The sequence below is a fragment of the Hyla sarda genome, chromosome 5, assembly GCF_029499605.1.
Source record: "Hyla sarda isolate aHylSar1 chromosome 5, aHylSar1.hap1, whole genome shotgun sequence".
Taxonomy (NCBI): Eukaryota; Metazoa; Chordata; class Amphibia; order Anura; family Hylidae; genus Hyla; species Hyla sarda.
In genome coordinates, this window is record NC_079193.1 from 162,403,675 (window position 1) to 162,426,571 (window position 22,897).

The window sequence follows — 22,897 nt, forward strand, 5'->3', positions numbered from 1 at the left end:
AATAAAAATACATTTATTAAATAAATATAATGAAAAATAAAAATGCATAATGTGTACGATCACACGGCACACATCTGCAGCATATTACACCAGCAGTCACAATAATGAGCTCCCTGCTGTGGCTGGGTAGTTTTGTGTGTCCACTCATAGTGGCGGATTTCCCACCGGCACTCATGAGCGGACACACTGAGATACCCAGCCGTAGCAGTGATCTTGCCCTTGTGACTGCCGGGGGGGGGGGGCAATTGCGATGTGAAATATGCTGAGGATGCGCTCTATGTGACCCTACACTGCGTCCCGTTCATACTGCGTTTCTGCAGTATGTTAGAGGTATCCGTCAGAATCCCGTCCAAAAAAAGTGATGCTGACATATACTGTTGCAGCTCCATTCATTTCTGAATGAGACGGTACAGTATACACTGACATCCCTTTTTTGACATGACATCGGACACCTATACTGCAGAAACGCAGTATGAATGGGGACTATTCATACAATGATGCCCTGAAAGCCAAAGGGGGCTCCTCTCCTTCTTGGTCCTACCAGGCGGTCAGGCAACCAGATATGGCCTTAGTAGGGGTACTGCCCAGCCAGGGCCGAACAGGGTGATAAAATATGGGGGGGATTTCCTCCCTTTCAAAAGCGACTTACCAAAATGATGTCCCACAAAAAGAATTTGTGGAAAAAAAAGCTAATTGCAATTTTTTTCCACTGACTTTGAAATAATTCTAGCCACACAATAAGGGCTCAACGTAGTCACTTTTGCTCTAGGTGAATACTTTAGGGGGTGTAGTTTCGAAAATGGGGTCACTTCTGGGGGTGCAGTATTGTTCTGACAGCAAGAATGCTTTGCAAGATGAAGAGCGGCCCATAATATCCTGAAAGCCAAATGGGGCTCCTCTCCTTTTGGGTCCCACCATTGTAAAGAAAAAAAAAACTACAAATGATATCTACTTACTTTTACTATGTACATGAAGGACAACTTATGACAAAAAAAAACAATGTCAGAATTATTGTGACTGGCAAAACGTTACCAGAGTTATTCTTTAATAAAGACAGACATCCCCAATTTGAAAAAACAGGCCTGGTCTTTCAGGGGCAAACAGGTTTACTTGTATTAGTCCTTAACCTCTTAAGGACCAAGGACGTACCGGTACATACAGAGTCCTTTCCCTTTCTATGACGCAGGGCCACGACGTGGCCCCACGTCATAGCGGATCGGGGCCGGCCTCTAACAATGGCCGGGATCCATGGCTAATAGCGAGCGGCAATGATTAACCCTTTAGATGCGGCGTTCAAAGTTGAACGCTGCGTCTAAAGTGAAAGTAAATCACTGCCGGTTAGCTCAGGGGGCTGTTCGGGATGTCCGCGGCGAAATTGCGGCATCCCGAACAGCTCTGGGACACGAGGAGGGTCTCCTACCTTGCCTCCTGGTGTTCGATCGCTGAATGACTGCTCAGTGCCTGAGATCATGGCATGAGCAGTAAAGCAGCAGAATCATTGATCACTGGTTTCCTATGAGAAACCAGTGATCAATGTAAAAGATCAGTGTATGCAGTGTTATTGGTCCCTATGGGAGCTATAACATTGCAAAAAAAAGTGGAAAAAAAAATTCATGAAGATCATTTAACCCCTCCCCTAATAAAAGTTTGAATCACCCCCCCTTTTCCCTTTTAAAAAAAAATGTGGTATCACCGCGTGCGGAAAAGTCCAAATTATAAAAATATATCATTAATTAAACCACACAATCAATGGCGTACGCGCAAATAAATTCAAAAGTCCAAAACTGTGTATTTTTGGTCACTTTTCATATCATGAAAAAATGAATAAAAAGCGATCAACAAGTCCGATCAATACAAAAATGGTACCGCTAAAAACTTCAGATCACAGCGCAAAAAATGAGCCCTAATACCACCACATACTTGGAAAAATAAAAAAGTTATAGGGGTCAGAAGAGGACAATTTTAAACGTATACATTTTCCTGCATGTAGTTATGATTTTTCTCAGAAGTGCGACAAAATCAAACCTATATATCTATGGTATAATTTTAATTCATTTTAATCGTATGGTCCTATAGAATGAAGAGGTGTCATTTTTACCGTCATTTTAAAAATGTACGGCGTAGAAACAGAATCCCCTAAAAGTTATGAAATGGCATTTTTTTTTCCAATTTTGTTTCAATGATTTTTTTTCCTTTTCGCTGTAGATTTTTGGGTAAAATGACTGATGTCATTATAAAAATAGAATTGGTGGTGCAAAAAATAAGCCATCATATGGATCTTTAGGTGCAAAATTGAAAGAGTTATGATTTTTTAAAGGTGAGGAGGAAAAAATGAAAGTGCAAAAACAGAAAACCCCCGGGTCCTTAAGGGGTTAAAATTGCCCTATTTTGACCTCCTATAACTTTCTTATTATAGGGCAAATTTTTTGCACAGTGATCTGTAGTTTTTATCAGTACCACTTTTGCTTATATTTAAACTTTTAAAATTGCTTTTTTTTTATCATTTTTTTTTTTTATAAAATATGACCAAAAAATGCAGCAATTTGGACTTTTTTAACGTTTCGCTGTTCACTGTATGGGATCTCTTACTTAATATTTTGATAGTTCAGACATTTACGCATGAGGCGATACCTAACATGTTTATTAGTTTTTTTTATTACGCTTTTTGGGATAAAATAGGAAAAAAGGTAATTTTGAATTATTATTGGGTGAGGGGCTTTTTCAATTTTTTTTACAATTTTTTTTTGTTTTTTTTTACACTTTTATAGTCCCCATAGGAGACTATAGCAATCATTAGATTGCATATACTTAACAGTGCTATGCACAGGCATAGCACTGATCAATATTATCCGCAATCTTTTTCTCTGGTCAGCTCGATATCAGACCAGAGGAGAATACCCCAGGAAAGCGGTGGAGGCAGGTGAGGGGACCTCCGGCCTCCATTTTGGATGATCGGATCTCAGTGGTAGCGCCTCAGGTGACCCAATCATCCATTTAAACTCTCGCATTGCTGCATTTTATTTAAGATAAGCATACAAGCCTTTGCAATTTTCTTCTGGTAGGCTTAAAGATTTAATTTCTACTGATAAAGACCTGTCATCACTTTCATGTTGCTTTCCACTTGTCAACAAGGCAGTCCCCTCTGACTTTTGTTGTTTGGGCTCACCACCACATCTCTTGCAACACTGAGTGTAAAGTGAGTTGAAGATTGTAATGGCTCAAAATTGGGGATATCCAAAAGGATAGGGGATAAAATGCCTGATTGTGGGGGTCCTGCCACTGGGAACCACCCCAAATCTTTCATGCAGCACCCCACAATCATCAGCGTCCGAAGTGAACATTACTCCGGGTCTGATGAATCACGATCATGGGGCCATAGTATCATGACATCACGGCTCTGCTCCCGTGTGACGTCATGATCCGCCCTCTCAATGCAAGCCTATGGGAGGGGGTGTGACAGCTGCCACCCCCCCTCCCATAGGCTTGCATTGAGGGGGCGGAGTGTGATGTCACACGGGGGCGGAGCCATACCATCACGATACACCGGCCCCGTGATCGTGATTCATCAGACCCGGAGTGATGTTCACTCCAGAGGCTGATGATAGCGGGGGGCTGCATGAAAGATTGCGGGGGTCCCCTGGTTAAGGGATAAGATGTCTTATGGCCAGAGTACCCCTTTGAAGGGGTTGTCTGGTGAAAATTATTTTATTCCCTATACTGTGGGGATCTAACCTTTCATGGTAAGTTGTATCCTGTAACCCATGTACAAGTTTAGTAGCATTTCTGCCAACTTTCTCCAAAGTATCTATATCCTTCAGGAGATGCGGTCTCCAGTACTACACACAATAATCCAAGTGAGGTCTCACCAGTGCTCTGTACAGCGGCATAATCACTTGCCTCTTTCTACTGCTAATACCTCTCCCTATACACTCAAACATTCTGCTAGCATTCCCTGCTTTACCTGGAAGTCTTCTGAAATAATGACCACTATAATTCACATTACTGTACCACTTAATTGTCTCTGAACGCCTACTATACTTACCTTAATTATCTTAACATACTCAAATATTGTTGTATTTGTACCTTACCATCAAGACCTTCATCCATTCAACAATATGGGAGTCCAAGCGCTATGACTGCAGTTTATTGATAGGTCTTCTATGTGGGACAATGTCAAAAGCATTACTAAAATCTAGATAAGCGATGTCTACTGCACCTCCACCATCTATCATTTTAGTCACCCAATCAAAAAAATCAGTAGGATTAGTTTGACATGATCTCCCTGTAGTTAAGATTTTAGATGTTCCACAATCCTATCCTTTAGTATGGTTTAATTCATTTCTATGCTTTTGAGAGAACATGCTGTAGACACAGGGGTGTGGAAATTTTATAAAAAACTACTTGTCCACGGGACAAAAATGGAGCAAAATCTACTTGTCCCTCATGACGATCCACTTGTCTGGGCCAATTTTCGCCTTTACGCTCAAATTATATATATATATATATATATATATATATATATATATATATATATAGGGAAGTGAAATTGAAATAGTAAAAGATAATTTTGCAGATTTGGTGGTTTTCTTTTCTACGTCATTTACCTTGTGGTCAGATAACATGTTAGTTTTATACTTTAGGCCGCCTGATTACAGCGATACCAGATTTGTATCGTTTACGTCATGTTTTACTAATTCTGGACTTTTCCAAATTTTTTTAATTGCCATTTTTTAACCCCTGTAGCTTTATTTTTTTTTCCGCATACCAGGCTGTATGAGGGCTCATTTTTTGCGCCATAATCTGTTTTTTGTATCGGATCCATTTTGGTATTGATCTGACTTTTTAACCGCTTTTTAACTTTTTTTTCTGGGATATTGTAAAAATTGCAAATCTGTGGTTTGGTAATTTTTTTTACATTTACCGTACGGGATACATAATGTTATATTTTAAAAGGTTGTACAATTACGCACAAAGCGATACCAAATATGTTTATTTTTATTATGTTTGCATGTTTTTATATAGGAAAAGGGGGTGAGGAAGGGGTTAATGCAGCAGTCTTCAAACTGTGGCCCTCCAGATGTTGCAAAACTACAACTCCCAGCATGTCCGGACAGCAAACAGCTGTCCTGGCATGCTGGGAATTGTACTTGTGTAACATCGGGAGGGGCAGTTTGAAGATCACTGGGTTAATGTGTGTCTTTCAAACTTTTTTTTTTTACACTTTATTACACTTATAGGAGGAATCATTAGATTCCTCAGACAGATGAATAGATTCTATTGAACTCTATTAATCTGTGTGCTCTGTGATCCATTGATAGAGCCTGGTCCAGCCAGGCTCTATCAATGACAGAGCCGGGACAGCAGGAAGCAGAGGTAAGCCCTCCGGCTACCTCTATAGTGGATCGCCCCCCTGCGATGGCGCTGCGGGGGGGGGCCATCCACCCCACTAGCCCACCAGGGAGCATTCACATGTCCCTTTAGACGCCACTGTAAGCTTTGACAGCGGCGATCTAAAGGGTTAATAGCCAGCCGCGGCGATCGCCGCATGCTGGCCATAGCGGTGGCCCCCGGCTACTGAGAACAGCAAATTATGGAGCGGGCAGGAATCCCGAGCCCACTCCATACTCCCCTGTGAGCACCGCAAGCATCTCCCCGTGCAGATGTGCGGGGAGCGAAGGCAGAGGATGCAGGTCTGCACGGGGAGAAAGAAGCTACGCCCCCTCATCTCCCCCCGCACGTCTGCAGAGCAGGGGAGAGAAGACAAATACACAGCTTCTCATCTCCCCTGCTCTGCTTCGGAGGACACAGGCTGCAGAGTATGGAGCGGGCAGGAGTCGGGTGCCCGCTACATACAGACTGCAGATGGCCGCCGCACTTGTCAGGTCCGGCCCTGCTTGCCCGAAGTCGTGCTAAGGGCCGGACAAATTCACCTGCCCGGCACCTGAAACTGCTTGTCCCGGGCGTTGGGCGATAGGAATTTCACATTCCTGAGACAGCATTTGCTTCATTCATTTATATAGAATGACCAGAGTTGCCCGAATGCTGTACTCCACAGCGAGCAGATACTTATCCCCTATACTGTGGCTAGGCAATAAGATCATTTTCACAGGACTGCCCCTTTAAACATAAATACAAACAACATCAAGGAAGGAAGAAAGGAGGAGAACAGTGAAGGATTATAAACTTATGTTTATTTCAAATGTTAGCAATGTAGGAATAATATTTTTATTGCTCTTCGATATCTCCTTTGAAGCTTAAGATGAAGAACACACAATATACTTATGAGGTCTTCCAGCATTTCAGTAATAAACAGAGATGGAAGAGGTCCTGACTTCACAGACAAGAAATACAATAATAGTCATGTCTTTACAGCTATGTAGAGACAGTAAACACTTGGAACTTTTAAAATAAATAGATTCCATAAAATATGTCCTGTACATTATGCACATAAAACTACATTTTATTTATATTTTTGGGCTGGCTTCCTGAAACAACTGTTTATCGGGGGTTGCCGAGTATTGGAAACCCATAATCTAATATTGATGTCCTATCCTAATTTTAAAGTTCTGGATAACCCCTTTGGTTTCACTAGGCAGAATAATAGGGCTATAATAGTGGACAATACAACCTGACAGAAGTATAAAGATAAGCTCATTTATAAAAGTTTGTCATTTTATAGCTCTAACAATGGCTAATAGCCAGACATAACAGTAGAAACTTAATAGATTCTGCCCACAGAAGACAAACACTTTATGGTGATACTTAAAAGACATATAATATGCTTGTTCTACAATACAAGAAAAATGATAACTATTTTGTACCACATATTTTACAGCACTACAAATTTTCAACAGAAACTTATAGCACATCATTAATTTTTATAGGGTTACAAATATGGCAATGTGTGTATATACAACGGGCTCTTGCTACACACCAGAAAAGGAAGGTAAAAAGCAAACCAGAAATAATCAATTCTTGACTTTATTTGTCAATATGCATATGTGTTTTTTGTTCATGTGGGTTAATGCAACTGAGCAATATAGATTTAAAAAAAAAAAAAAAAAAATGTTCAATAAGAATAATTTAAAAGAGGTACTCCGATGGAAAAATAATGTTAAGATTCAACTGGTGCCAGAAAGTTATACACATTTGTAACTTACTTGTATTTAAAAAATCTTAATCCTTTCAGTATTTATCAGCTGCTGTATGATACAGAGGAATTTGTGTAGTTCTTTCCAGACTGATCACAGTGCTCTCTGCTGCCACCTTTGTCCGTGTCAGGAACTATACAGAACAGGAGAGGTTTGCTATGTGGATTTGCTTTTACTCCTGTTCCTGACAGGAAGCTGATAAGTACTGGAAGGAATACGATTTTTAAATACAAGCAATTTACAAATCTGTCTAACTTTCTGGCACCAGTTGATTTGAAAATGTTTGTTTTCCACTAGAGTACCCCTTTAATAAAATTAGGTAAAGGGTAGAGAAGGCAGTAAAATTATGCTGTCACAATTCTGTCCGCTGTTGCAACAGAAAGCAAAAACTAAAAATAATTGAACAGTTGTGAAAAATATTAGCTATTTTTGCATCCAAATCAGCGTCGTCCAGCATTAAAAAAAACATCTCCCACTAATGTTAACGTGAAATTCCTCAAAACTTAAAAAAAAAATATATATATATATATATATATATATATATATGCAATTGTTAAAAACCATAAAAGATTCTTTAGCATGGAAGAAAGGACTATGTCAATATTTTACATGTTTCTGCATGGATATTCCACATAGATTTCAGATGTACACATTTTGAGGGGAAATGTTCTGCCCCTTTTACCCTTTATCAACCAGGCTAACTAGGTTTGTATGCCAATTAAAGGCGTATTTCACCCCTAGCATCTTATCCCCTATCCAAAGGATAGGGGATAAGATGTCAGATCGTGGGGATCCCACCGCTGGGGAACCCCGGGATCTTCGCTGCAGCACCCCGCTATCATTACTGCACAGAGCAAACTCGCTCTGTGAGTAATGACCGGCGATACTGGGGCCGGAGCATTGTGACATCACGGCCCCACCCCCTCGTGACGTCACGGCCCACCCCCTTAATGCAAGTCTATGGGAGGGCGCATTATGGCTTGTATTGAGGGTGTGGGCCGTGACATCACGAGGGGGCGGAGCCGTGACATCACAGTTCTCCGGCCCCTGTATTGCCCGTCATTACGAACAGCGTGAGTTTGCTCTGTGCAGTAATGGTAGCGGGGCGCTACAGCGGAGATCCTGGGGGAACCCAGCGGATGGACCCCCGCGATCTGACATCTTATCCCCTATCCTTTGGATAGGGGATAAGATGCTAGGGGCGGAGTACCCCTTTAATGATCAAGCCTTTTTTTTTTTTTTTTGATAGTGTGGACTGTATTAGAGAATAACTCGGTTATTGTTCTTTTTGTCACAAACTATACTAAAAGTTGGCTGATATAATTCACATTTTTTTAAATTTAAAATGCAAAAAAAATTTCAATTAAGGAACAAAAACTTAGTTCTTATTTTAAACGGGTACTCCGGTGGAAAACTTTTTTTTTTTTTTTTTTTTGCGCTAAGGGGATTTTGTCCTACTCCGGACAGTTCTTAAAATGGACAGAGATGTCAGCAGAGAGCACTGTGCTTGTGATGTCAGCAGAGAGATCTGTGTTCCAAAAAGAAAATAATTTCCTCTGTAGTATTCAGCAGCTAATAAGTACTGGAAATATTAAGATTTTTTTTAAGGACTAATACAAGTAAACCTGTATTCCCCTGAAAGACCAGGCCTGTTTTTTCAAATCGTGGATGTCTGACTTTATGAGAGAATAACTCTGGTAACGTTTTGTTAATCACGATAATTATGACATTGTTTGTCACAAATTGTCCTTCATGTACATAGTAAAAGTAAGCCAATATCATTTGTAAAAAAAAAAAAAAATTTATTTCAAGATTTTTTTGCATTGTAAAAAGAAAAAAGATCTTTTGCTATTTTAACACTAATAGGTTGCATATCTTTATACTTTCTGACCAGTTTATGAAACTTATACTTTCAGATGTCTATTTCATTTTGAAAGCATTTCTTTTTTTTTATTAACATTTTAAATGAATTAGAAGCCTAACAATTTAACTTGAAATGTAGAACATTTTGAAAATTTTATGTGCTATGCATGGTTTGCAGAAATTTGAAGGTGGTAGAACATGGGACATCCCCCCCCCCCCCCCCCCCCAATGTGACCCCATTTTAAAAACTAGACCCCTCAAGGTATTTGTTTGGGGGCACAGTGAGTATTTTAACACCATAGTTTTTTGGCAGGAATTATTACCAAGTCAGTGTTAAAAATTTGATATTTGCTTTTATTCCCAAATGCATCATTTGTGGGATATATATTTTTTGTACATCACTTCTGATACTGAAAGAATTGTTTTGTACATTGCATTTGAAAAGTAGAGAATGCACCCCATATTTTATTACGCTGTTCGTCCCGTGTTCAGTAATACCCCCGCTTAGGCCATATTTGGTTGCATGGCCACATGGTGGGGCCCAAAAGGAAAAATTATAGGCTGCTCTTCATCTTGCAAAGCATTCTAGCTGTCAGAACAATACTGCACCCCCAGAAGTGACCCCATTTTCGAAACTACACCCCCTAAAGTATTCACCTAGGGCAAAAGTGAGTACGTTGAGCCCTTATTGTGTGGTTAGAATTATTTCAAAGTCAGTGGAAAAAAAATAGCAATTAGCTTTTTTCCCCCACAAATTCTTTATTTGTGGGACATCATTTTGTTAAGTTGCTTTTGAAATGGAGGACATGCGCCCCATATTTTATCATACTGCATTTATACAGTATAGGTGTCCAATGTCATGTCAAAAAAGCATGCCAATGTATACTGCAGCAGTCTCATTCAGCGATGCTGACGGATACCTCTAACATACTGCTAAAACGCAGCATGAACGGGACGCAGTGTAGGGTCACAGAGTGCATCCACAGCATATTTCACACCGCAGATGCCCCCGGCTGTCACAAGGGATCACTGCTAATGCTGAGTAGCTCATTGTGTCCGCTCATGACTGCGGCGGGAAATCTGCAGCTATGAGTGAATACACAAACCTACCCAGCCAACGCAGGGAGCTCATTATTGTGAATGTTGGCGGGCATCCGCCGCATGTAATATGCTGCGGATGTGCGCCGGGTGATCCTACACGTTAAGCATTTTTATTTTTCATTATATTTATTTAATAAATGTTTATTTTATTTTTTTTACACTTTTTTTTAACACTTATATAAAATAAATAAAAGTGTAACAACAAAAATAAGTGTTAAAAAAGTTTTAAAAAATGAAAAAAGTGTAAAAAAAATTATATAAAATAAATAAAAGTGTAAAAACTATAATTTTTTTTACATTTTTTAATGCTTTGGAATACTTAGTATTCCAAAGTATTGCAGATGTATGCTGCCTGCTAGTTTTACACATCCTGACGGGCAATAACCTGGGCAGACCTGTGGGTCCTTGTAAAGACCCCCAGCTGTCCAGGTTACATGTAGCACCCCGCGATCGTTGCGGGGTGCTATGGGAGAGAGACAGAGGGAGCCCCCTTCCCTCTGTCAAAACTCCTTACAGCTCTGGGTCAATTCCGACCACGGCTGTAAGGGTTAAACTGCCGGGACCGAAGTTTACTTTGGTCCTGGCAGTGCGGCAGGGTCCCGGCTATGTGTTACAGCAGAGTCCCAGCCGCAATCTCGTGGGTGCACTGGGCAGCACCCACAAGAACCATGGACGTGTATACTCGTCCTGGTGCGGGAACGTGCATCCTGCCTGGACATGCATAAATGTCCATGGTTGTTAAGGTGTTAATAGAAGTAATCTACAAATCTGTTTACCTTTCTGGCACCAGTTGATTTTAAAAAAAAAAATTCCACCGGAGTATCCCTTTAACTCTATACCTACTGTGCTAAATTTATATTTTTACTGTATATGTCTACTTTATTTTAACAGCAATTTCTTGTATAAATTTACATTTGAAAATGTATAAGAAGGCTAACAATCTGAACAGAAATTTTTAAAATGTGAAAATTACATTTTGTTTTTTTGCACTAAGCAAGGTTTGCAAATCCCCCCAAAATGACCCCATTTAAAAAAAATAGATTCATCAAGGTGTTTACTTGGGACTCTAGTGACCATTTTAACATCATACTTTTTAATGCAAATTAAATGTAAAAATGCAAAATTTTTATAATTTTTTTTCCCCATAATCATATCACATTTTTTGTACATAGCTTCTGAAAAAGAGGAAATGCACCATAATGTTTATTATACTGTTAGGAAACATCTCCACTTAGGCCACGCTTTGTTGCGAGGCAACACGGTAGGACTCAGAAGCACCCTTTGGCTTTCAGGGCATCATTTTAGAATGAATGAATTATAAGCTGAACTCCATGCCTGCAAAGAAATAGAGCAGGCAGAAGGACTCCTTTTTGAAAACGATATCCCCTACGATATTCACCTAGGGCAGTAGTGACTACTTTGTGTCCTTACTGTGTAGATGGTATAATCACAAAGCTATTATAAAAAAATAATTAAAGGTTCTTTTTTCCATTAATTACAAATGCAACATTTGTGGGACATATTTTTTGTGTATAACTTCTGAAATTGAGAAAATGCACCCCAACATTATGCTAATTGTCCCATGTTAGGCAATACCACACACAGGCCATATTTTGTTGCTTGGCCACATGGTGGGACCCAATAGGAAAGAAGTGCCCTTTGGCTTTCATTTGGACAACATTAATTATGAATGTTCCATGCCTGCAAGAGACTGGAGCTGGCAGAACAATACAGCACCACCAGAAGTGCTCCCATTTTAAAAGATACCCACTAAAATGTATGTATCCAGGGCTTTATTAGGTATGTGGACCACAAGGTTCTTAATCTCAGAAATAATTTTAAATAAGTTGGATGCAGGACCACGCTGAATGGCCCTTGGTTACCGAGAAGTGATGCCCAGCTGTCTGTGACAGTTCTCGTCATTTTCCTGTCACTATGTTTACACTGTGACCGATCTAGTTTGTGATGGATATATTTGTTATGTTACAGAAACAAGCAACTGCTTGTTTTAAAAAAAAATTGTAACGTACTGCAGAAAGCCCTATTGCCCTATTCTTTTCAATGGGCAAGTCTGAGCGGCTTAATGCCAAATTAGAGTGTACTAGCAAGAAGCAGCCCAAACTAGGTGACTGGTTACTAGGTGGCTCCCTCTGGGCCAATGAAATAAATAGGGCCTGCTGCAGTTTGTCACAATGTACATCGGCATCTTTTTTTTGACAAGATGCTGACAGATACCTCTAACGTACTGCAAAAAACGAAATATGGAAAAATTACACGTCATAAAGTGTACATTTTTTTAATTTTCATTTTTGTCCCACTAGGAGGCTAGAAGCAGTAATCATCTTATAGCCATTTTTAATGCTTTGGAATACATAGTATTACTAAGTATAGGCATAGCATTGCTGCCTGTCATTGTTACAGCCTTACAGGTAAAAGTCGATGTCAGATGTCAAATTAGCATATACTTACGGGAAGTGGCTCTAACTGAGCCACTGAAATGAATGAGGCCCGCTGCAGTATCTATCAGCATCTCTTTCAATGGGATAATGCAAAATACCGCTAACAGGAATCAAGTATGAACAGGTCCTGCCTTCCTTAAATAAAATATATAAAATCAATAGGCTTATGTTTTTTTTTTAACGCATTGTGTTGTTTCTGTTATTCTTCCTAAATATGTATGAATAAACTAACTACTGATTTTTACCATTCCACCTGTTAGAGTGTGTCCCTACACAGTATAACACTGTCAGCACGGATTGAATAATGTCAGAGTGTAGAGACACACCCACAACTGGCAACGCCCAGTTGTCAGTTTATATATACATTTCCAGGTGGAATAACACATATTGCACAGTTCTAACAAAAGAGGCTCTACAATTCTTCGGTTCTAATAGGTAAGGAAATTACCGTATTTACTAAATCAGACAAGAGAGAAGAGTGTCAGTCTTCAGGGACTTTTCAAAAGCACTTGACATTTAAAAAGCACAACATGAGAATGGCTGCAGTGAAAGGTTTTTACAATGCCTACATGGCATTTACTTAGAGGGCCAAGGGCTCCTCATTGGGTCTTTTTGAACTCAATATATTAGTGCATAATTATTAGACTAGATGATCTTATTTGCTCATGGCATACTTTGCGTAGAACTTTCCATAGAAGAGCTTTCTTTAGGCAACAATGATGAACTAGCTCCTGTATAACCATATACAACATGGTTATTATAAGAAGTATCTATGGTGTGTAAAAAAAGGGCTACTACAACTTATTTTACCTCGAATACATAAATAGAAATATTAAGCAACTCTAAAGCTGTGTTCACAAGTTGCAATACAGCAACTAAATGCGTGTGTTTTTGTAGTGAAAGGCAAAAATTGCAATAAACATTGTACATTTACATAATTAGCATAATCACAGTAAAATGCACAATTTTTACTGTGATTTCCGCCATTTGTGACAAAAATGCACACAATAATAAGTTGCTGTACTGCAGTGCGAAAACACAGCCTTAGGATCTATATAAAACAATATAAATGTAGTGAGAATAGAGGACGGCACTCTCCCAGGATGGTAGCTTCAAAAAGGTTCTTTATTGTATGAACACGATGGTGGTGTCAGACAGGTGAATAGACAGGAACGCCGAGGGCCTCAGCGTGCAGGTAACAGCTGTGTCGTACTTCCGTACTTCGTCAGACGACGAAGTTGGTCTGACAAAGTACGGAAGTACGACACAGCTGTTACCTGCACGCTGAGGCCCTCGGCATTGCTGTCTATTCACCTGTCTGACACCGCCACAGTGTTCGTACAATAAAGAACCTTTTTGAAGCTACCATCCTGGGTGAGTGCCGTCCTCTAACCTCACTACATTTATATTAGATTTGAACTACTATCTTTTGACTGAGCACCACAAAGATTGGTGTAAGATGTAAAGTGTCATGGTATTTATTGTTTACATCTCTGTTTACATCTTTACATCTCTCTCATTATGACACTTCTCTTCCAAGAAGGGATTAAGATAACATCAATAGCATGAAATAAAGGGGCTGTCCACCATAAGGTGACTTTAGTATTTACCTGCCAGACAGTAATCAAAATGCTTAGGAAGCAAATGTGCTTGTCTTGGAGCTAAATGGCTGTGTTGTGAGTCCACTATAATGCTGCTGCTTTCATTTAGTGAAATTGTTACTTCATGTTGGAGTTCCCTCCCTCTAACTACAAATCCCGGGGTCCCTTGTTTGTAAGTGTGAGGTCATTTTCTCCCTTTCCCTGCATCAGCCACCCTACCCATTGCAGTACAGCTGCAGCCCTGTTAAATGATCTCCTCCCCACCCAGCAGTCGCTCCAGCCATTGAAATACAGACAGGCTCCCTTTCAACACCTGACTAATGATGTAATGTCTTGGGCCGCACCGGAAAAACCTGAAACAACACTTATTTTGCATGCCATTAAAAATAAACATGGTGCAAAGATCACATAAGAATTGCAAAACTAGCCATCAAACACAGATACAGACACTATAATATGAATGACACTAACTTTAGCCCCCATAACACAATCAAATAAAAAAAAAAAAAAAAAAATCCCGGAAAACCCCTTTAACATACCGATATAGCAGTTATCCTGAGAGAATCAACTGTTGAATGTGTGAATAGGTACCAAAGTGCAGGTCCAATCTCTGCACTGATGAACCCTTGGACATGTAATGTCACTGTTGTGCAGACGTTTTCAATAATTTTAGCAGTCATATGATGAATTATAGGTTCTTCCTAGAAAAGAAAAAAATATACATCAAACCAGCCCATTAATGTTGGTATTAGGTTTCCACAAAATATATAGGAGTTATTCTTCAACTAGGTGTAAAGGAGTTCATGTCATATTTTTATCTCCTTTTAAAGTATACACTGGCAAGATCTCTTCAGTTAAACAGAGGGTGTGATAGATCACCTATAGACTGATATAGGATCCATTTCATAGATACATTGTGAGTTTTTTCTTTACATATCCATTACACATATGCCATTATAGCCTATGGGTGATGGATTTTTTTAAGGATTAGATTGAGCAGTGTGTTCTATTACACTATTCCATATTTTGCATTATACTGACATGTGCCAGTCAGATGGAAAACAACATAATGTGGAAAAAGAGTATGTGAACACTACCTTAGAGGCATTTGTTGTTTTAGGGTAGGGTAACAGGTAGCACATTTGAAGCATATTTGATGCTGCCTATTTCAGCTTTGAAATATGCTGCGGATGTAAGTTCCAGCAAAATCTATAGCACTTACAGCAGCAGCGTATTTTCTTGTATTTAGCAATTGCTGTGTGCTGCAGGAGTGACTGCTTTTATGAAAACAAAGAACAAACAATATTTTCACACATTTTCTGAACATAAAGAAAAAATAAGAATGATTAAATATGCTACTGAACAAAGAAGAAGGTGCGTATTTCATGCACAGAAATTCACTGGAGGCCCAATGCAAGATAGCAATGTAAGTAGCGTATTTGTTTGCGTCAAATATGCTGCTGATGCACTATGTGACCCTGCTCTTAGACTGTATTACTAGCTATACCTTGTTCAATTGTCTACTGGGATCCAAGTATGTATGTCCAAGCAGCAACAGGTTACATTCTGCTCTAACTGTAACATAATAAGTGCTGGATTCTTTTGAAGTGAAAGAAAAATGCTCTAGGTTGTTTTTTATTGACAAAAAAAAAAAAAAACTATAGATGCTCAAGGGAAATGGAGACCTGTTGTCAAAATTATTTATTGGATAAAATACATGATAAAAAATGACAGCCTCTGGAATATTTATAGTACGTACATCACTTAAAGAAAAGCTTAACTAACTGTTTATTACGGACAACTGAAAAGTAAAGAACCTGTCACAGGTTTTATTTTACTGAAAACAATGGGTGCAGGGAGCAGGATTCCAGGGCACTATGCACCTGGGGCCAGGGTAACTAAGCATTGGAGGCTGTCCCAACGACTGCTACCCGCCCTACAGGCCTTGAGTGACTTATCTCTTCATGAGGTCAGCAGCAGCCTCCAGGAACCTCCCCAATGACTAGTTACTCGGGCCCCAGTAGCTTTCTTAAACTATTATTTCTCCGGTACACCTAAGTGTTTCAAAGTAAAGGTAGTGAAATGTAGTGTCCCAGGACTGGATTCATGCACTTGTTTCATGCTGCTGGCAGTTTGGGCAGCATAAACAGTTGACATGTTCCCTTTAAGTAGATTTGCAAACCTCCTCTATACTACAAAACTGAGCAAGTTTTCATGAATGGAAATATTCTCCCTTTACAATGGAAAAAAAGCTTTTATGTCCCTTCATAACAATTTGTAATACAACCTGCACACTCTAATACTGATGCAGAGAAGGCCGGGATCTAGCCCTCATACTTTCATTCCGGTCTCTGCAAGATTAGAAGGACCAAGTGTCACTTGCGTAAGTTTTCATCGACAAAGCTTACTAAATTTATGGTGCATGTGCAGAAAAAAAGCCCTATTAAGATCACAAATCAGGGGTGTGGAAATTTAATAAAAAAACTACTTGTCCATGGGACTAAAAAGCAGCAAAATCTACTTGTCCATCATGACGATCCACTTGTCTAGGCCAATTTTTGCTTTTACACTCTCGTTTTTTCCTCCTCGCCCTATAATAGCCATAACTACCTACTATAATGATACCTTTTAATTGTTCCATAACATTCTCTGAACCAAAAAAATAAATAAATAATTATATATATATATATATATATATATACATATATATACATACATATACATATATATATATATATATATATATATATATACATATATATATATATATATATATATATATACACACACACACACACACAAACACATTATATATCCACACACACATTATAAAAAAAATGTTAATTGCCATTTTTTGACCCCTGTAGCTTTTTTTTCCCCCGCATGCCAGGCTGTATGAGGGCTCATTTTTTGCGCCATAATCTGTTTTTTGTATGGGTACCATTTTGGTATTGATCTGACTTTTTAATCACTTTTTAATCCTTTTTTTTTCTGGGATATTATAAAAATTGCAATTATGTGTTTTTTTTTTTTTACATTTACGTCATTTACTGTATGGGATACATAATGTTATATTTTAATAGTTTGTACAATTACGCACGCAGCAATATTAGATATGTTTATATTTATTATGTTTACATGTTTTTATATAGGAAAAGGGGGTGATTTGAACTTTTAACATGGAAGGGGTTAATGTGTGTCTTTTAAACTTTTATTAAAATTATTACATATTTTTTTTTTTTTTACAATTTATTGGACTTTTAGGAGGAATCAATAGATTCCTCATACAGATCAATAGAGTTCTATTGAACCCCATTGATCTGTGTGCTCTGTGATCCATTGATAGAGCCTAGTCCAGCCAGGCTCTATCAATGACAGAGTCACGGGACAGCAGGGAAGCAGAGGTAAGGCCTCCGGCTACCTCTATAGTGGATCTTCCCCCTGCGATCGCGCTGCGGGGGGTCTATCCACCCCACTAGTCCACTAGGGAGCATTCACATGTCCCTTTAGACGCTGCTGTCCACCTTGACAGCGGCGATCTGAAGGGTTAATAGCCAGCATGCTGGCTATTAGCGGCGGCCCCCAGCTACTGAAATCAGCCTGGGGCTGCAGAGTATGTAGTCGTCAGGAGTCTTCTCCATACAGACTGATGAGTGCCGCCGTGCTTGTCAGGTCTGGCCCTGTTTGCCCGAAGCCGGGCTAAGGGCCGGAAAAATTCCCCTGCCCGGTGACCGGAACTGCATGTCCCGGGCATCGGGCGATAGGAATTCCACATCCCTGCAAATGCAATTGTTGGGGAATGCTTGTAAATTGCAGTATCTCGCATTAGTAAGTACCCCTCACATTTTTGTTAATATTTTATCATTTCTTTTTATAAGACAACACTGAAGAAATTACACTCAGCTACAATGTAAAGTAGTAAGTGTTCAATGTTGCTGTGCTCTCAAAATAAGTAAAAACACAGCCACTAATGTCTAAGCCCTGGAAACAAAACTTGTAAATTACCATATGGGCATCCAACTTTGTACTTTAGGTCAGTGCTACCCTTCCTGTAATGCAGTGCTTCTCTACAACTCTCATCATGCCCTGATAGCCTTAGCCTGGAAAATCGAAAGTACTGCTGTACTGTATGTAAAACCAAAGGTTGAAAGCCTACTAATAAAAAGCAATATTATTATTGGTGCAAAAAAAAAAAAAAAAGTCTTTATAAAAAGTGTTGCTTATGTTTGCTGCTACAGCCTCTAGAAATTGCTGTGTGAGCTCTACTTTCTCTCTATACTTGTATACAGTCTATGAGATTCTCCACTGCAAACTTCCATTTGTCTATGTTTGATCAGACAAGTACATAAAACCTAGTGTAGCTATTGAATTAATTTCTGGATATATTCTAGCATGTTAGTTATTAGTTATATATATATTTATTGTGAACATTTTTCTGTTCTTTCACAACATCCAACATATGCAGTCTTTATTGTGCACAAGAAACAGTCTAAATATTATTTTTTTTAGAAATGCCCAGTCTTAGGAGTGATACACTATTGGGCATTTCGGATGTAAATGTAAAACATTTACATCCAAAATCGCATGAATATATAATGACATATAAAGCCAAATCAATAAACTACAACCCTCCAACAAGAGACTAGCAAAACATAATTATATGCATTTATTTAAAGCTCTCAATATCTTCGATTTAAATAGCTTCTACATTTCCATAAGATTACAATCACATAAAAAGCACTGAGGATGCAGCAGCTCCTACTCAACAAGCTAAATTATTTACTGAACAAGGATGTTCTGTTTCTTCATTTATACATCTATTGATTAGTTGCCATAATTGGCACTACAATTAAATAAAATGGAGGAAATGCACAGCTTAATTGTATGATTCAGTCGAGCCAATCTAAACACTACGGAAAGAACTATCTGCAGATTAATTAGACTAGTACAACAAGACTGAGCATAAGTCAAAGGAAAGGAAAAACTTCACAAAACCAATATTAAGCAAATTGAAACCAAAAATGTTGAGAGTTTATAATATGATTATATGTAGTTCATTAAGTTGGAAGAACAGCAGATTATTTACAAATTATTGTAACAATGGATATGTTAAAATTATTTATGTACAATTTGTCTCAAATCTGATTAGATTGCATGTGCAATATTTTAAAGAACCTCAAATATACAGTCATTTCACAGAAGAAATGATACAACAAAAACAAATAAGTGTGTGCTTGAAGAGGACCAATGGTCACAATTTTTTGTGGTTGCATAAGATTCTTTGATTTGAATACAGTTGCATTTATTAAAATTGTTGGGTCTGTTGTGTTGAATTAGTTTGGTCTTTAAACAACAATGTCTGCATCATATTAGTGATTATTGATTTGTAACAAGCTCCTTAATTAGTATAACTACTGCTCAATGACACAGGGTTACATTAGCAAAAAAAAAATTTGCCTAAATTTGGCACATCTTCTTTTGTTAAGGTGTAAGAAAAAACAAAACTGGCCCGAGGTGAGGAAAGAAGGATTTTCTCTCTCTCTCTCTCTCTCTCTCTCTCTATATATATATATATATTTTTTTTTATCAAAACGGTCAAAAAGGGGTATTGAAATGTTTTTGTTTCAATAAAGTACAGCAATATCCTCCTTCCAAGTATTATCCTAATACCCAATGCCACCAGGGCTCCTGGGAAGTTGAATACTGTCAGGCCTAAAGCCTCATAAACCATGCATGGGTACTGGGCGGTGGCAGTCTGGTATTATTAGGCTAAGAAGGGCCAAGAACAAAAAGGTAATTCCCACCTAAGCTATACTAAACTGCTGCTTGGTGTTGAATCTGGCTTGTTATCACAAAGCAGAGGGACCCAACACTTTTTTTTATATAATCATTAAAAAAAAGAAACATTGTCTCCTTTTCCATAAACCGCCTATGAAGGTTACACTACTGAAAAAGCCCATCAAGCAACTACCTCCCCTGCTTACTTGGACACATACTAATCCTGCTGTGTCCATGCGTCATCACCTGTGTCATGGACACACTTCCTTGATTGACAGCTGTGAGTGCAGGGCTCACAGCTGGAGGAAAATTCCTCCCACTGTCAGCTTGTGTCCCGCTACTGTTAGTGAGGACAAGCTGGGAGTTGTAGTTTTGCTAATGCTAGGGAAGATGTGAGCAGACAGCATACTGAGGGAGGGGGCGGAGACCTGCACAGTGAGGCCACGTCCCGTACCTTTGTGAGACTAGTGAGCAAAATTATAAGTGTAATAAAAAAATAAATAAAGGTGCTAGGCACATAAAAATTAAATGTACATGGTCAGGATTAGGTACTGAGTGATATATATAAAAAAAATTTGTTTGATCTGACGGGTACGCTTTAATTAGGATCCATCAAGGCATGGCACAAAAACAGGTGGTCATACCCCCAAAAAATAACATGTATTTAAGTGGTGATGTGGGACGTCAATCATGCTGAGGGGGCGTCACTATGGCCAGAGCATGGAGACTAGGTAAGTACAGCTTGCAGCTCAGGGGACTACTTATATTGCGGCAGGGAAGACTTCATAACTGCATATCCTCACTATTCCTAGAAACAAAAATGTCCCCTGTGGATGGTAAGGATAAAGATTTTACCATATATAAAGTGTTGCCAAGTATTAGATATGGTAAAATTTAATGTTTGGTTCTCTTTAAAGTTTTTAAATGTTGTCCAGACATGCAAAAAGTTTAGATCCACCAGGTCTAAGTCCTGAGACCTGCTGCGATAGTGAGTCATAACCAGCTGAAGTGTGCAGCAGAGTACTTTACTCCCTTGTCATACTCCTTGACAAAGCCGGTCACGGTGAAACGCGTTGGAGGTGATTGCAGGGACGTGGAACCCATCTTCTTTTTACATGTGGGGTCAAGTATTTACATTCTGACACCTTTACTTTTAGCACCTTATTTTTTGGTTTCTTGCACTGTTTTTTTCCTTTTTTATATCTATTGTATACACGTATATCTCTGTGTTGCACATTGCACTTTATGCATCTTTATTTTTAAGGTTAAACACACTTGCTATGCTTTAAACAAAGTGTCACATTGCACGTATTTTTTTAGCAAAAGGTGCTTTTATGATCCATTAGTGATCAGTTGACCCCGACATTTACGCCTTCCTTTTTTACAACCTTTTTTATATCCTTTTCCCGTCCCTGCTATCCTTTGCATTTTTTAAGTTCATTTATTTACATATATATATTTATATATATATATATATATATATATATATATATAAAATATATTTTTTAAATAATTATACACATTATCAAATTGCGCTAATGATTACTATTTTTATGTATGTTATATAGCTATATATTATTACCAATTTTTCTTGCTTGTGTATGATATATGTATTTTTTGTAAAATAAAATCATATTTATCAAATTTTATGGTTATTGATTTATCAGATTAATATATTTTCTATTCATTTTATTATATACATCTTTTACTTTTGGTGGGTTTACCCTATACGCTGTAGTGGCGTATTTATAGGTTGTTCTCCCTTGCCGGCTGCCAGATCCCATTCTGTCAGATTTGATTTGATTGATGGCCAGGGAGTAAAGCGCATGATATCACGCACTTCAGCCACATCGTATTTTAGACGACTGAATTGGGTCTCAGGATTTAGACATGCAATCTAAACTTTTGACGTGTCTGGATGACACTTGAATTATTTTTTTTTTCTCATTCAAACATTTTTATTAGGTTTTTCAAATAACAAGGGAGTAGGATACAAAAGAAAAAAAAGGGAGGGAAGGGAAAGAGGAAAAAAAACACAAGGATAAATACATATCGTTGTAGACAATAGTACACATGGTGTAATATACAAATGCACCAATATGCAAAAACAGGGCAATGAAAACATAAACAGGATGTTTGAATACAAAGCGATGGCACTTTGTATATAGGGGGAATTTATCAATGTGTATGGAGTTTTTTTTTGTCTATTTTTGAATGCAAAAATTTGCGCAAGAGTTTTTTTACGTCTTTTTTCCTCAATAGAGCACTTTCTACTGTAGAATCAAATTTATTAACTGGCTTTTTTTAAACGCTAAAAAAATGCGCGAAAGCACTTTTCTTGCGCAAATATACACCACCTCGGAGGACACGTACCAAAGTGTTAGAGAGCATCTGAGAAAGTGAAATTATTTTGGGACAGTTAGGAATACTATTCCCATCATGGACAGACTCTTTCCATGATGGGAGTTATAGTCCAGGGGCTGAGGGGCAGATCGCAGCAGGTAATTCTCAAAAGACCCGCTGCGATCCACATTTATTAACTGTAAAAGCCGGCGGCACCTGCGGCTACACTACGCTCCCGGTGGGGAATACTATATACAGCGGTCATCATTTATAATCCTTGCCGCCGGGAGACGGGAGCTCTGATTGGTGAAAAGCTATTCACCAATCAGAGCTCCGGTCTCCTGGCGGCGGGGATTATGAATTACGAGAGCTGTATATATGAGCCGGCGGGGAGTGCAGTGGAGCCGAATGTGACACCGCTTGTTAACTTAATAAATGCGGATCGCAGCGGGTCTCTGTAGAATGACCTGCTGTAATCTGCCCCTCAGCCCCTGTACTATAATTCCTATCATGGACAGAGTCTGTCCCATGATGGGAGTAGTTGTAGTAACGCAGCGCTGAGGGATGGTACTTGCACATCCCCTGGCTGCGGGACTTTTAG

General features: G+C 38.8%; 1 protein-coding gene across 9 annotated transcripts in view; it reads right to left on the reverse strand.

The window, feature by feature from the left end:
• ULK4 (unc-51 like kinase 4) overlaps nucleotides 1-22,897 on the reverse strand; it is an 819,452-nt gene that overhangs the window by 507,050 nt on the left and 289,505 nt on the right. For all 9 annotated transcript variants that reach the window (XM_056520600.1, XM_056520601.1, XM_056520598.1 and 6 more), the window contains one exon: nucleotides 14,715-14,876. In XM_056520600.1, coding sequence (XP_056376575.1) covers nucleotides 14,715-14,876 — 162 coding nt within the window. The remainder of the gene's footprint in view (nucleotides 1-14,714; nucleotides 14,877-22,897) is intronic.